Source organism: Phacochoerus africanus, chromosome 9 (assembly GCF_016906955.1).
Source record: "Phacochoerus africanus isolate WHEZ1 chromosome 9, ROS_Pafr_v1, whole genome shotgun sequence".
NCBI classification, from domain to species: domain Eukaryota; kingdom Metazoa; phylum Chordata; class Mammalia; order Artiodactyla; family Suidae; genus Phacochoerus; species Phacochoerus africanus.
Window position 1 is genome coordinate 64,036,200 of NC_062552.1, and position 13,764 is coordinate 64,049,963.

Below are 13,764 nucleotides of genomic sequence, written 5' to 3' on the forward strand. Positions count from 1 at the left end.
TTGTGTCAACACTGCTAGTTCTTCCCCAGTATGTTTTCCCCCTTTTCCATAATAGTATATATATTTTTTCTGGACACATTGTCATCCAGCAAAATACTACCTTTCCCAACATCCATTGTACCTCATTACAGGCCTCGAGGCCGAGTTCTCATCAATGAGATTTATGTTATTTCCAGTGCTTTCTTTACCCTTCTAACCTTTCTTGTCTAGTGGTGCAAGCTTTAATTGTGGCTTACAATTGTGTCATTACATAAGGGGTAATAAATTTCTATCTTGTTTAAGTCACCATTATTTTGGTCTTGAACAGCAGCTGATCCAATAGCCCAATATAAAAACTATTCAAAAAGACACTGTAGAAACTGTCAGATACTTAAGTTCAGTGAGTATTTTAAGGTTCTTAATAATTTAGTTTCTAGTCACTTTGCAAACTGATAAACAGTAATTTAATGATGTAATTCTCAACTAAGATCAGCTAAATCAATCAATAATTCAAAACATAAGCTTGATACAATACTATCAGGACATTACAGCATTAGGTAAAATAATAATAATGTAATGAATTGTGTCTAGGGAATCTGAAATAGCAGGTCAAGTAAATGTTACCACTTTCCCTTGTGCTAAAACTCCTATCATTCCAATACTGGCAATGTGCAAATGTGGCTGCAGAGAAGAGCTATAATCAGATATTTTAGCACAGTGGGTACTAGTTGACTTCCAAGCTCCAGAATGTTTTTATACTTAGGCCCCATTTCAGTTAATCTAGAAGTGTACGGCTAAATTATACGTGATATCAGGCCTTGCTTTTTTCACTCAAAGAAATCTGTTCTAGTCCAGAGAGGTTAAAAGCGGTAGTAATTTTCTAACAGGGTGTTTGGAAAGATGCCTGGGAGAATCAGTCTTCTGACTGAATCCGTAGGGGTTCTGAGAGATTAAAGTTTTAGTGAGACAACAAACCCACACCTATCTCTGCAAGGTTAAAACATTCAGAGATTAAGATATTTGTGGAAATGAATGGATCTGGGAATATTATTATATTTCCTGGAATAATCTAGGGAAGGCAAAAATTTACTTACAGTGCAACACGGCCAGATGCTCTCCATTAGATTATGTGCTCCAGGAGGGTTTTTAACTGTTACATTGTACTCTCAATGAATGCAGAATTTGGTTCAGCATGCACCTTACATTTTAATAGTGTTTAATAACATATTTCTTTAAATTTAAAAAGTTCTCTATTTCTATATGAGTAAACAAAATTAACTTGGGTGGTATTTAATTATTTTAGATTTCTTTGTGACAGAATATAGTTTGGTCTGTGGTTAATATTTAAATCTACAATCCCATGGCTATGATAAGAGGGGATCCTGGGATTGAATCCCAGCTATGCCATAATTTACAGTGTGATCTTGGGAAAGTTTCCTCAATGGAAAATGAGGAAAATATTTTCCCTGAGCTCTAAAATTCTGATTTTGGTGCTTTGTATAAAATAGGGCCTCAATATTTACAGAATGAATCAGTGATTCTATAGTGCACTCAAGACCTCATATTTAATTAGTAAAAGAATGAAACATTACTCAGAATCTTTTACTCTAAATAATGAAATTTCTGAAAACTATTTTTTGTAATATTTCAAATTTTGTAATTTTAATTAAATATGAGAAACTTTGTTTTTGTTTATCTGGTCACACAAGCAGTCTCTCCAATTCCTCGCTTCAGCCTGAGAAATAGTTATGGTATTTTGTACATTTAATTGTAAATTATATACATTAAGTTGAACCTTATTACAAATTGCTGATATTTAATGGTTTTTGGCCTTCCTTCAAAAATGGCAAACTGACTATATTTAGCACTAAATACTCTGTTTAAGAAATAATATGACAATAAGGGTTCCAAAGCCTCTCAGTCAGTCTCCCTTTTACTCCTATCATTTCCTGCCCGTTTGGGGTGTGGCAGGTATTTTTCTAATTTCAGAATCTTGTGTCTCTCCTATACAGCATTTGCAACTTGTGGTTTAAAAACAGTCTACATTAGTATTTTTGTTTCACCAACTATCCCAAAGCACTAGTATGAATAATTAACCTTTTATAGAGATAATATACTGGGAGTTCCTTAACGTTCCTTGATTAGGTCAGTGTTTCTAAGACTTTAATATTCATAACAATCATTGGAAATCTTACTAAAATAGAAGCTTCTGAGCCCTATATCCAAAAGATTCTGATTCAGTAGGTCAGGGCCGGACCATGAATTTGCTTTTCTTACAAACGCATACACATTAGACTGATGCCGGTGGATCCTACTTTGAGAACCACTGATGATAGAGAAGAGACTTTTTCGGTAATAAGGCCCCCCCTCCCCCACCTCTGTCGTTCAGTAAAGCTCAAGTTGATGAGGTAAAGATAAATTCCCTTAAGCCAAAAACATTTCTTATAAAAGTACTGCGTTAGCTCAATTGTAAGATAACTGTAAATTGGATTTGACCTAGTTGCTACAGCCCAAAATTTCAGGACGACTAACCCCAAGGAATTTATTCAACTGTCTCTTTGGAACTGAACTGTGCTTTGGTTTTCGGGAGGGCAAGGGTCGCCCCAGCCTTGCCGCTGAAGTTCTAGGCTGGGGTCATTTTTTTTCTTGCGTTATCACAGGCAGAGCGTCCAGCTTGCCAAACTCTGCAGAAGGCTCCAGATAGGGAAACCCGTGGACGCCAATCTAGAGGACCAAACCGACCCGCTGCGGTCGACCAACCCAATCTCATCGAGTCTTTTCGCCTCCAGGGTACCTCCAGGAGCCCAGGGAGCCAGGCGGGGGCGAGAGGGAGCCCCAGAAGGAGCGCAACAGGCAGGTCCCGACCCGTCGGAGATCACGCGGCGAGTCTCTGCCTCAAACCGTCCGCCGCCTCCGAGCAGTCGCCGGATTGCCGCCTCCCCACCCCCGGCTCTCTCGCTCAGGAGAGGCTCTGCAGCTGGCGTTCAGGCCCGCGAGCTCGCCCACGCATCAGCCCACGCCGCGGCCCTCGGGTTTGCAAAGATGTCCGCCAAGCCCAATGCCGGCTTCGTGAACGAGGCTTCTCGTCAGATTCTGGCCGGTGGTTCCGCTGGTAAGGCCGCCCCGCCAGGGGCTAGTCGCTTTTTCCTTCTCGTGTTCCTAAAACGTTTCTGAGACAAGTCTCCCCACCCACGTTTTGCTTTCTTCCTCTGCCTTCCGCGCTCCCGGGACAGAGCCCGAGCCCGAGCCAGAGCCGGTGGAGCGCGCGAGCAAGGGAGGCCGGGAGCGGGTGTCCCAGGTCAAGTTGCTGCGGGGCCGGCGCCAGCCGCTCTCTGGTTTCCCGCCTTCTGTGTTCCTAGCCTGGAAAGCAAGGTAGGCAGCCCTCAGGCCTGCAGCTTTGAGGAGGCCTTTTTGCCAGGCTGCTTATTTTTTTTTATTTTTATTTTTTTTGTCTATTTTTGCTATTTCTTGGGCCGCTTCCGTGGCATATGGAGGTTCCCAGGCTAGGGGTCGAATCGGAGCTGTAGCCACCAGCCTACACCAGAGCCACAGCAACGCGGGATCCGAGGCGCGTCTGCAACCTACACCACAGCTCAAGGCAACGCCGGATCGTCAACCCACTGAGCAAGGGCAGGGACCAAACCCGCAACCTCATGGTTCCTAGTCGGATTCGTTAACCACTGCGCCACGACGGGAACTCCCAGGCTGCTTATTTTTTGGGAAAAGAGCCAGTTTCCGACAGACTTATTTCTGCTGTCAATTGTAGCCGCTTTATCCCTTCAGCTAACTCATAACCTCTGCCTCCTTCGTTAAAGTGTTTACCTCAGGACTCCTCCACAGGTTTTCTTAATGCATCCTGTGACTGCTTGGAGCTATTTGTGCCTTAATAAGCATACTAAAATTACATGAATATGTCAACACATATAAACACCTTTGATATAATAGGCTTACATTAATTTATGGAGAGTTATGCTGTGGGGAAAAGCCTTTAGGAGAAAAATCTGTTATAACTAATTGTGGAAATAATTACTAAGTGTGGCTAGAAAAAGTTACTAACCCATGAGATTATGTTATTTGAACGTATTTTAAAGATTTTTAAAAATATAAATTATGAGTTAGTTGAAAATTTCATCTTACATACTGTGATGCATTTTTATTATGAATATATAAAATAATTACTATAATTCACTCATAAAAATATTTTTATAAATGTAAATATTCTCTTAATAAATTATGGTAATGCTAATAAATCAGTAAGATTACTCGATGTCTAATATTTAACTCTCACAAGTAAATTTTATTTTCAAACAAATTTAGACTTTTTATAAAGGACTTTTACAAATTATGACTAGTTATCATGTCATGAAATCCTTGCATACCATAAACAGCCATACCATAAACAGCCAGGTGTATTACTTGTAATCTGTACAGTTTCCTAAAGATGACATCTTATTAATGTGGCAATTAAGACATTCATTTCGTATATGTAATTGTGCTATGTCCAGCCGTTGTCATGATGTCAGTGACCCCATTTTCTACTTTTTTAGTTGTTTCCCAGTAGTAAGGATGAATTTGCACCATTTTGGTCTAATTCCATAGTGTCCAAGACTCTGCTAGCTATCCCTAACTCCCTTGATTTATAGTCCATGACTCTGATCAAAGAAAACTCAGCTGGGCCAATAGGGAAATGGAGCTAATTAGTGAACATCCTAACCTATGACTTGTGATTCATAAGCATCTGTATATTGGCTTAGATGATCATACTGGGTAAACTCAAGGGAAGTTGAAAGTAGATCAGACTATGGTCCTACTTACACTGTTTTGTTAGATGATACATATTTGGCATAAATATAATGTGTTATTCCATCATGTTTTTATGGGTGTAACTAATATGAATGAAATTCAGTACATTTATAAGATAAACATAGTATAGTTGTTATATATTTAGTACTATGAAATTATTGAGAAATGATGAGAATAATTTATATCTTCATCATAGTGAAAAAGGGTCATGCTTTTTCCTACTTGGCCAATAACATTTCCATAAAACTTTATATTTATTGGACTTTAATAAAGACAGCCTAATCATGTTACATATACTAGATCAGGGGCCAAAAAGAAATTAATATACGAGAGAGGTAGAACAGATTTCTTTGAGTGAAAAAAGCAAGGCCTGATATCACGTATAATTTAGCCATACACTTCTAGATTAACTGAGATGGGGCCTAGGAATAAGAACATTCTGGAGCTTGGAAGTCAACTAGTACCCACTGTGCTAAGATATCTGATTATAGCTCTTCTCTGCAGCCACATTTGCGCATTGCCAGTATTGGAATGATAGGAGTTTTAGCACAAGGGAAAGTGGTAACATTTACTTGACCTGCTATTTCAGATTCCCTAGCAGTTAAGTTCTGATTGCTGATATTGTCATCAAATGCAACACCTCTATGTATATGTGTTATATGGGCTTTTGATGCTAAAGGTTAAAAATACATTCCAGCTTTCTTGAGGGTAAAACAAGAAGCTGGAGAAGGTTTACTGGAGAATTACCTGGGTATCTCATGGAATTCAAAGTCTGAGATGCATATCTGGAATTGACTGGAATCTGGAGCTGGAGCACTGGGGCAACTCAGGAAGTGAACTCTTGCCACTTCCTACTTCTTCCCTTACCAATGGTTAAGCATTTTCAAGGCAGCAGGGTGGTGGCTAATATTAGGGTCAAAAGTAATACTTCTGTATTCATTAGGGTGCCTTGCCATACTTCCATACATTTGCCTGTTGAAGAGTAAACATGCCCAAATGGATTCAGACAGTTAATTACACAGGCAGCAAAAGTAAGTCTTACAGTGTCAGTTCCCTGTGCCCCTTGTTCCACAGACAAAACTGAAGAGGCCATATGATAGATGGTATGGGTGGTGGGTCACTCTGTTTTTGAGGAGCCCCCTTAGATCCACAGACAAGCTGTTTTATAGACTTAATTTTGAGGTCTGCAGCTTTACCCTAAGTGAGATTGAGGTGGAAAGTCTTGTGCTGAACTGAAACTGGGGAGATGGATAAGAAATGGCCTTGTGACAGTCTCCCACAGATAACAGGAGAAACAATCTCCTAGCCGCTCCTCATCAGGCTGCTTGTCTTCTATTAGGTTAGGGAAATCACAGGGCATTCTGCCAAAACTCAGGTCAGATGGTAGTCAAGCCTTGTGTACATGGTCTTTGGGAGATGAGCGAGGTTGTCAAGCTGACAAACTGTGGAGATATTTCCCTGTTCCTGATATCTTCATCAGTCTTCTTTCTTACAGTGAACTGGTGTTTTGTGCTCTTCTGTCTACATGGAAGAATGTGGTCCCCAGTAGCTCCTGAGCTTATGTGCTCTTGACGTATTCTATGGAGAAAGCAAGAGAGTGACTCGTTTATTTGTTTTTCATTCCCAGTGTAAAATGCTGAAGAAGGTCTCAAAATAATCCAGTATTGGTCAGGGGCCCACTTCTGAACCACTCAACTGTAGTCAATACCCATGGGGAGGATTGGGGATCTCAGGGGACATTACTTTCCAAAGAAGCTAAACATATCATGAGATGGGCAGTAGATGTCTTTTATGACAATATATGTGTGTCGTTTTTTAAGGGACTGTTTGTAATATTTATATTTAAAAGACTAAATGATGCACTGATAGTTGTTTGAACAATACACATCTAAAGACTGGCCTTGAGCTTGTAGCTATAGCTATTATATATAGATAGTTACTAGTGGCAACTTTGGTTTATATGATGAAAGCCATGCTTAAGACAAGTCAATATGTACTAGAGTTTAACAGAGAAGCCTTCTAGTCTGTGTTCTCAGCTTTATTTTTTTTAAATTTTTTTTATTTTTTTTGTCTTTTTGCTATTTCTTGGGCCACTCCCTCGGCATATGGAGGTTCCCTGGCTAGGGGTCCAATCGGAGCTGTAGCCACCGGCCTATGCCAGAGCCACAGCAACGCGGGATCCGAGCCGCGTCTGCAACCTACACCACAGCTCACGGCAACGCTGGATCGTTAACCCACTGAGCAAGGGCAGGGCTCGAACCCGCAACCTCATGGTTCCTAGTCGGATTCGTTAACCACTGCGCCACGACGGGAACTCCTCAGCTTTAAATAATAGCATAAAATTCAGGTGAGCTAATAGAAGCCAGTAGAGAGAGCATCAGGAACATCAGCAAGGCCTGACTGCACAGGGGTAAGGAAGAGACTGGAAAGAGGCCAATGGATTAGTACTCAAAATATGGTCCAGGAATGAGCAGCATGGACATGGTAGCATCTGGAAGCTTGTTAAAAATATAGAATCTCAGGACAAGCCTACCCCAGACCTACCATATCAGAATCTGCATTTTAGAAAGGTCCCCAAGTCACTGGTTTGCACTTTAAAGTTTTAGAAGCACTGTGTTAGAAGACCTTTGAGAAAAGAATTATCCATGGAATGGGAGCCAGATTATAGAAGGTTGCAAGTTAAATCTTTCTTAGTTTTCATTGCTGACCAGGGAGAGGAGAGTGAATTCTCTACTTCTTAATTATGTGCCCTCAATTTAACTTTCAAGCTTCTTTTCCTATCCTCTGCCACACATTCCATTTGGTATCTGCTCAATAGATCTGTTCACTGTACTTGAATGTTGCTTATACCTCTCCATTTTTATTTTCATTGCCTGGGATGTCTTCCCCTTATTTTCTCTACTTGTTGAAATCCTGCCCACTTTCCAAGGGCTGACTTGAAAACCATTTTCTGTGTAAATTTCTCCCAGGTGGCTGCTACAGCCCCATCCAGCTTTAACATTCTCATTAACATTGAATGATGCAGATAATAAAAATAGCTAACATTTATGGAGTAAATACTAAATGTCATACCTAGTCAAAATTTTACATATGTCTATGTTTCGAATCCTCACTACAACTCCAGGATGAAGAAGCTGATGCACAGAGGGCCTAATTAACTTGCCTATGGTTGCACAAGCATGTAGATCATTTCTATAGGAACAGGATAAGAGAGAGGCTAGGAAATATTATTCTCACTGGTAGATATTTTTAGAAGTTGGAGAAATCAAGTCTACTATGATCTATTATTATTCTCTCTCTTTTGTTAGTGTGCATCCCTTAAAACAACTCTTATCTACTCATACAATCCTTTCAGTCTTTCTTCTGAATGGTATCTTGCTCTTTCCAAATAATTTCATCTATATGGGCATAAGATTAGCTTTTAGTGAAAAGAAAATTCTAATCCGTCCCACCCATCATGTGCAGTTGGGCGATTGTGGACTGAAAGGGGCTCTGACTTCTGGAGCAGGTGGGAGCTGAGATGTAGCCTATGCTTTAATTCATAACCTGTGTATCCTAGAGCAGAGATAAGTCCACCTGGGGGAGAAAGGAAATCTTTTTCTACTTTTTGTGAAGACACTAAATGGCAGCACACCTGATAGCCGTGATGACAGAATTTCCCCAAACTTGCTAGAGCTCTCAAGGTCCCTGGGCCTCAATATCTCCCAGGTCCCACATCACTGCGTTGCCTGCTCCCCAGTAGGGCTCCATGAGGTTTCCCTTTTACCCATATCTCTTCTTTGGAGCCAGGAGCATGACTCCACCCCAGACCCTCCCATTCTCTGTAATGACCAATTTGGGCTCTTCCATGTCTTTTTGAAACTCATGGGGTTCTTATTTCCCATTTCATGTAGGAGCCTTTTAGCCTGCTCAGATGGATATCCTCCCCAAATTCTCACAGAGCTCTGACACCCAACTTCAGAATCTTCCAGCATCTCTGACAAAGCCCCCTTGGCCTCCTGAGAGACCCTGTTCTTGGCCAGGCCTGTCTGGCTCCCTTCTGAGAGCTTGGCTAGGCCCTGTCCAAACTGAATTTCCTCCATAGTAGAATCTCTAGGACCTTCCTCCTCCTGCCTCCCAGAATATTACACTCGTATTCCTTGGTGTCTGCAAGTCCCACTCCGAAGTCTGTTGAGGGTATTTCTCATCTGTCTATCATTTTACATGATCACCATGCTGGCAGAACACTGATTTACTTCCCAGGATTTCCTGGCTGTTGTTTCTTCCTCTTCAGCCCCATGCTATTTTGTGTCTTGTAGGCAAAAACTCTACCACATCTTCAATCACTGTTTTTATTTTGTGCATCTCGATGGAAGTGTTTTAGTCAAATTGTTTAGTCAAAGTATCCTGGAAATAAGTTTTTCAGTTTTGTGCTAGACACAGTTCAAGTGCCTTGTACAGTTAATCACCTTCAAGGAACCAGATGAGAGAGTGAAATGAAAGACTTTTTCTGGAGGCGGGAGACCTGGGATTCATGGATAGGCTTCTGGGAGATGAACTGCTGAGAGTATATGTAAAATGTATGTTATGTTGATGGGAGAGAGTCCAAGGCTTTTAACCAAAAAAAGGGCACTAAAAAGGTATAGGATAATTTCAAAATTTATTTTTTAAACTCCTGATCTTATATATGTTATGTATCTTCATTTTCACAAGATTTCTTCCTTTTCTTACTCTAAAACAAAATACAGTTAAAAGAAAAGACAGTATGTATACTAGTAGTACTCTAGATTTTAATTTGGACTTGGTAATAAAAGGGCTGATACACCAGGGGGTAAGCAAGGTTAAAATTTTGATCAAGGAAAATTCTTTTTCAGAATGGGTGCAAAGGGGACACACGTGTGATTTCGATAAATGGTACCTTTGGAAATTCAGAATTTGGCAAACTGCATTTGTTTGATAATAAATTGCAGGTTGTAATGAAACAGGTGAGCCATTATGACACATCAAAGAGAGGCTGGAACCCATTATCTGGGTAATTAGGGAGGAAAAAAAAAATCTCCTTATTTCAACTACATAGGAGGAAGCAACTCTATTGCTCAAATTAGTTATGAAATTCCCTTAAAAAATGTGTTTTAATTGCAGTATAGTCTTGTCTCTCAAAGAAAATCTAGCTCTCAAAAATATGAATTTAAGAAAAAATAAAATATGAATTACCTAAGGATATTTCGAAGGGTTTATTTTATTGTGTTTCGGTGAAACGTTTTAAAAGTGTAAGTATAGTATGTGGGCACATGATTCAATTGACATAAGAACGTAAAACAACTTTTATTTATTTTAGGAACACCTTGTAAACCAGACCTTCCCTGCCTGCTCTCTGGCCCTATGCCCTACCCCCTGTCTTGACTACAAATCTCAGACCATTGAAAGTCTGGTGTTTTAAGTATAGCACAGTAGATAGATGTTCAGAAATGTTTGCTGATGACATTAAAGAATAAATATCAGAAGCCCAAGCCACAGAATATTATTCTTAGGGTCCAACTCTGAAGAAAGAAAAGTATTCTGGGATTCTAGTCATCAGACAACTGATACTTGCAACAATAAGGAACAATAAGGAAGAGAAACACATGACTGTAGCTTGAGATATGGAACATATAATCATTCAATAAATGAAGTGAAACCATTCAGATCTAAAATCCCTGCCACCTCCTGAGTGAGAGGCTCATATTGATGTGTCATCTTTCGTTTCCCAAATGGAAAATATACCAGTCATTTTCTTTTTTCTTTTCTTTTGTCTTTTTAGGGCTACCCCTGTGGCATATGGAGGTTCCCAGGCTAGGGGTTGAATCTGAGCTGTAGCTGCTGGCTTACGCCACAGCTACAGCAATGCCGCAGTCACAGCAACGTCAGATCTGAGCCTCAGGTCTGCAACCCACGCTACAGCTCACGGCAATGCTAGATCCTTAACCCACTGAGCGATGCCAGAGATTGAACCTGCATCCTCATGGGTTCTAGTCAGATTTGTTTCCTCTGAGCCACAACGGGAACTCCACACCAGTCATTTTCAAACGTCTTTATGATTTATGTATATGGTATTTTAAAAAGGGCAATGAGTGGAGTTCCCGTTGTGGCTCAGCAGGTTAAGAACCTGACATAGTGTCCATAAGGATGCAGGTTTGATCCCTGGTGTTAAGGAACCAGCATTGCTGCAAGCTGTGGTGTAGGTCACAGATTCAGCTTGGATCTGGCGTTATTGTGGCTGTGGTATAAGCCAGCATCTGCAGTTCTGATGAACTTCCATTTACTGCAAGTGCGGCCCTAAAAAGCAAAAAAAAATAAAAAAATTAAAAAAATAAAATAAAAAAAGACTTTAAAAAGGGCAGTAAATAAAAAAATAAAATCAGGTTAAAGGTCTTCTACAGGATTCTTTATAATTGATCTGGATTTTAACTCATTTTTCTTGCCAATTTTCCTTTCCTTTTGCTTTCAAGTTATGTTTGTGTCAATTATGTCCATACTTTGATGCGATCATGGTTTATACACATTGTAAATATTCTAGTAAGTCTGTATTTTTTGATTGTTATCAATTGTATTAGTTTGCTAGGACTGTCTGAACAATGTTCTGCAAACTGGGTGGCATAAAACACAAGAAATCATTGTCTCACAGTTTAGGAGGTTAAGAGTCTGAAATCAGAAGTCTGGGCTGTTTCCTTCCGGAGCACCTGAGGGAGAATCTGGGGTATGCCTCTCACCTAACTTGTGGCAGTTACCAACAATCCTTGTGTTCTTTGGCTGTCATCACAGGGCTTTTTCTCCCCTTTGGCCTCTGTGTCTGTCTAAATTTCCCTCTTCTTAGAACACCACTCACTGGATTTGGGGGCCCGTTCTAGTCTGGTAAAGTCTCATGTTAACTTGATTATGTTTGCAAACTCCCTGTTTCCAAATATAATCACATTCTCCAGGTTACAGGAGTTAGGATGTGAACGTATCTTTTAGGGGGGACACAATTCAACCCATAACAGACATTTGATTACATTTTTCCCTTCATAGTGTGTTTGTCAAATTCATGTTCCATATCTCAAGCTACAGTCATGTGTTTCTCTTCCTTTCATTATCAATCTTTGGAAAAATTCCTCCCTCAGTTTTCAACCTACTATAAACGGCATATCTGTCTTTACCTTTTTGTTGTTGTTTGTTTTTTTTTTTACGGTGGTATTTGCAGCATATGGAAGTTCCTGGGCTAGGGGTTGAATCTGAGCTGCAGCTGCCAGCCAACACCATAGCCACAGCAACACTGGACTGGAGCCGCCATCTACAACCTATGTCACAGCTTGCAGCAATGTTGGATCCTTAACCCACTGAACAAGGTCAGGGATTGGACCTGCATCCTCACAGAGACAACATCAGGTCCTTGACCTGCTGAGCCATAATGGGAACTCCTGTTTTTACCTTTTTGCTGAAACTGTTAACTACTGGTTTTCATTCCTCATTTTACCTAATCTTTGTGGAATTTCACATAGCTAACTGATTTTTCTTTTTTAAAGTTGTCTCTGCTGTTAATTTTCACCCCCTTCTCCATGTATGATCACTTTTTTTGCTGTCTTTGCTGGTTCCTCTTCTTTCCCTTTCCTTAAAAATACTTGTTCTGCAGGAGTTCGCATCGTGGCTCAGTGGTTAGTGAATCTGACTAGGAACCATGAGGTTGCGGGTTCAATCCCTGGCCTTGCTCAGTGGGTTAAGGATTTGGCGTTGCTGTGAGCTGTGGTGTAGGTTGCAGACACGGCTTGAATCCTGCATTGCTGTGGCTCTGGTGTAGGCCGGCAGCAGTAGCTCGGATTAGACCCCTAGCCTGGGAACCTCCATGTGCCGCAGGAGTGGCTCAAGAAAAGGCAAAAAGACAAAAAACAAACAAACAAACAAAAAACCCAAAAACAAAAAATGAAAAACAAAAAACTTGTTCTGCAGAATTCCAAGCCCTCCACCCATCCCCACTCTGTTATCTCCCTGTTCTCTGGCTTCAGTGTTATCCATGTGCAGATAACTCCCTCATCTAAATTTCCACTTCTTTCTGTCCCACAAACTCAAATTTCTAACCTATGCAATGAAAATAATGTAGAAATCAAGAATTCTGTTGTTTCTAATATTTTCAAAAATATAATCAAAGTAAATTTTGAAACTGCTATTAGACCCTCAGATACCATTTTCTCTTTGTTATGGAGCTGTGCTTATCCTTATTTTGAGTTCAGGCTTTCTCATTCATTCCTTTTGTTATCTTAAGCTGCAAATGGACTTCTCTGGATTTTGGGTTGAGTGGATCCTATCTAATTGTCTAGTCAGTAATTACAAGTAAGACAAATAGTGTCTTTGTTAACACTTATTGAGTGGCTACTATGTGTAAATCACCTGACTTTACTTAAATCATCATTATTAATTTGTAATTTCTTTTTTTTTTTGCTTTTGAGGGCCGCACCCTCAGCCCATGGAGGTTCCCAGGCCAGGGGTCAAATTGGAGCTGTAGCTGCTGGCCACAGCCACGGCCACAGCCACAGCCACGCCAGATCTGAGCCACAACTGTCACCTACACCACAGCTCACGGTATTGCTGGATCCTTAACCCACTGAGTGAGGCCAGGGATCGAACCCGCATCCTTGTGGTTCCTAGTTGGATTTGTTTCTGCTGTACCACAACAGGAACTCCTTAATTTGTAATTTCTTGAGGATGAGGAAAGTGAAGCTGAGAGAAATTAAGTAACTTGCTCAAAGCCAAACTCTTCTTGCTGTCAAAGCTGGTACTCCTACCCACGACCATTCCCTCCCTGCCTTGTGTTCAGAATGAGAAATCAGGTTAGCTGCCCCATATAGACAGAGCGCTGCTATCATAAGGCCTCTTTTTTTTTCTTCTTCTCTTGAGTTAAATATTGTAGCTGCTCTGGGAATTTGAGTATTAATGAACAAACAGGGCCTGCCTTTGGAGGAACCAGCCATTTCTTGTTTTTGCCAGATCTTT

At 40.5% G+C, this 13,764-nt stretch overlaps 1 protein-coding gene across 3 annotated transcripts in view; it reads left to right on the forward strand.

Annotated features, from left to right (window-relative positions):
• Positions 1 to 2,544: 2,544 nt before the first annotated feature.
• The window catches only part of SLC25A21 (solute carrier family 25 member 21), a 515,811-nt gene continuing 504,591 nt past the window's right edge, over positions 2,545 to 13,764 (forward strand). Inside the window, exon 1 of one of the 3 annotated variants that reach the window (XM_047796066.1) lies at positions 2,545 to 3,091. In XM_047796066.1, coding sequence (XP_047652022.1) covers positions 3,022 to 3,091 — 70 coding nt within the window. In that variant the 5' untranslated portion in view covers positions 2,545 to 3,021. The remainder of the gene's footprint in view (positions 3,092 to 13,764) is intronic. The other 2 variants (XM_047796067.1, XM_047796068.1) reach the window with 2 other exon arrangements.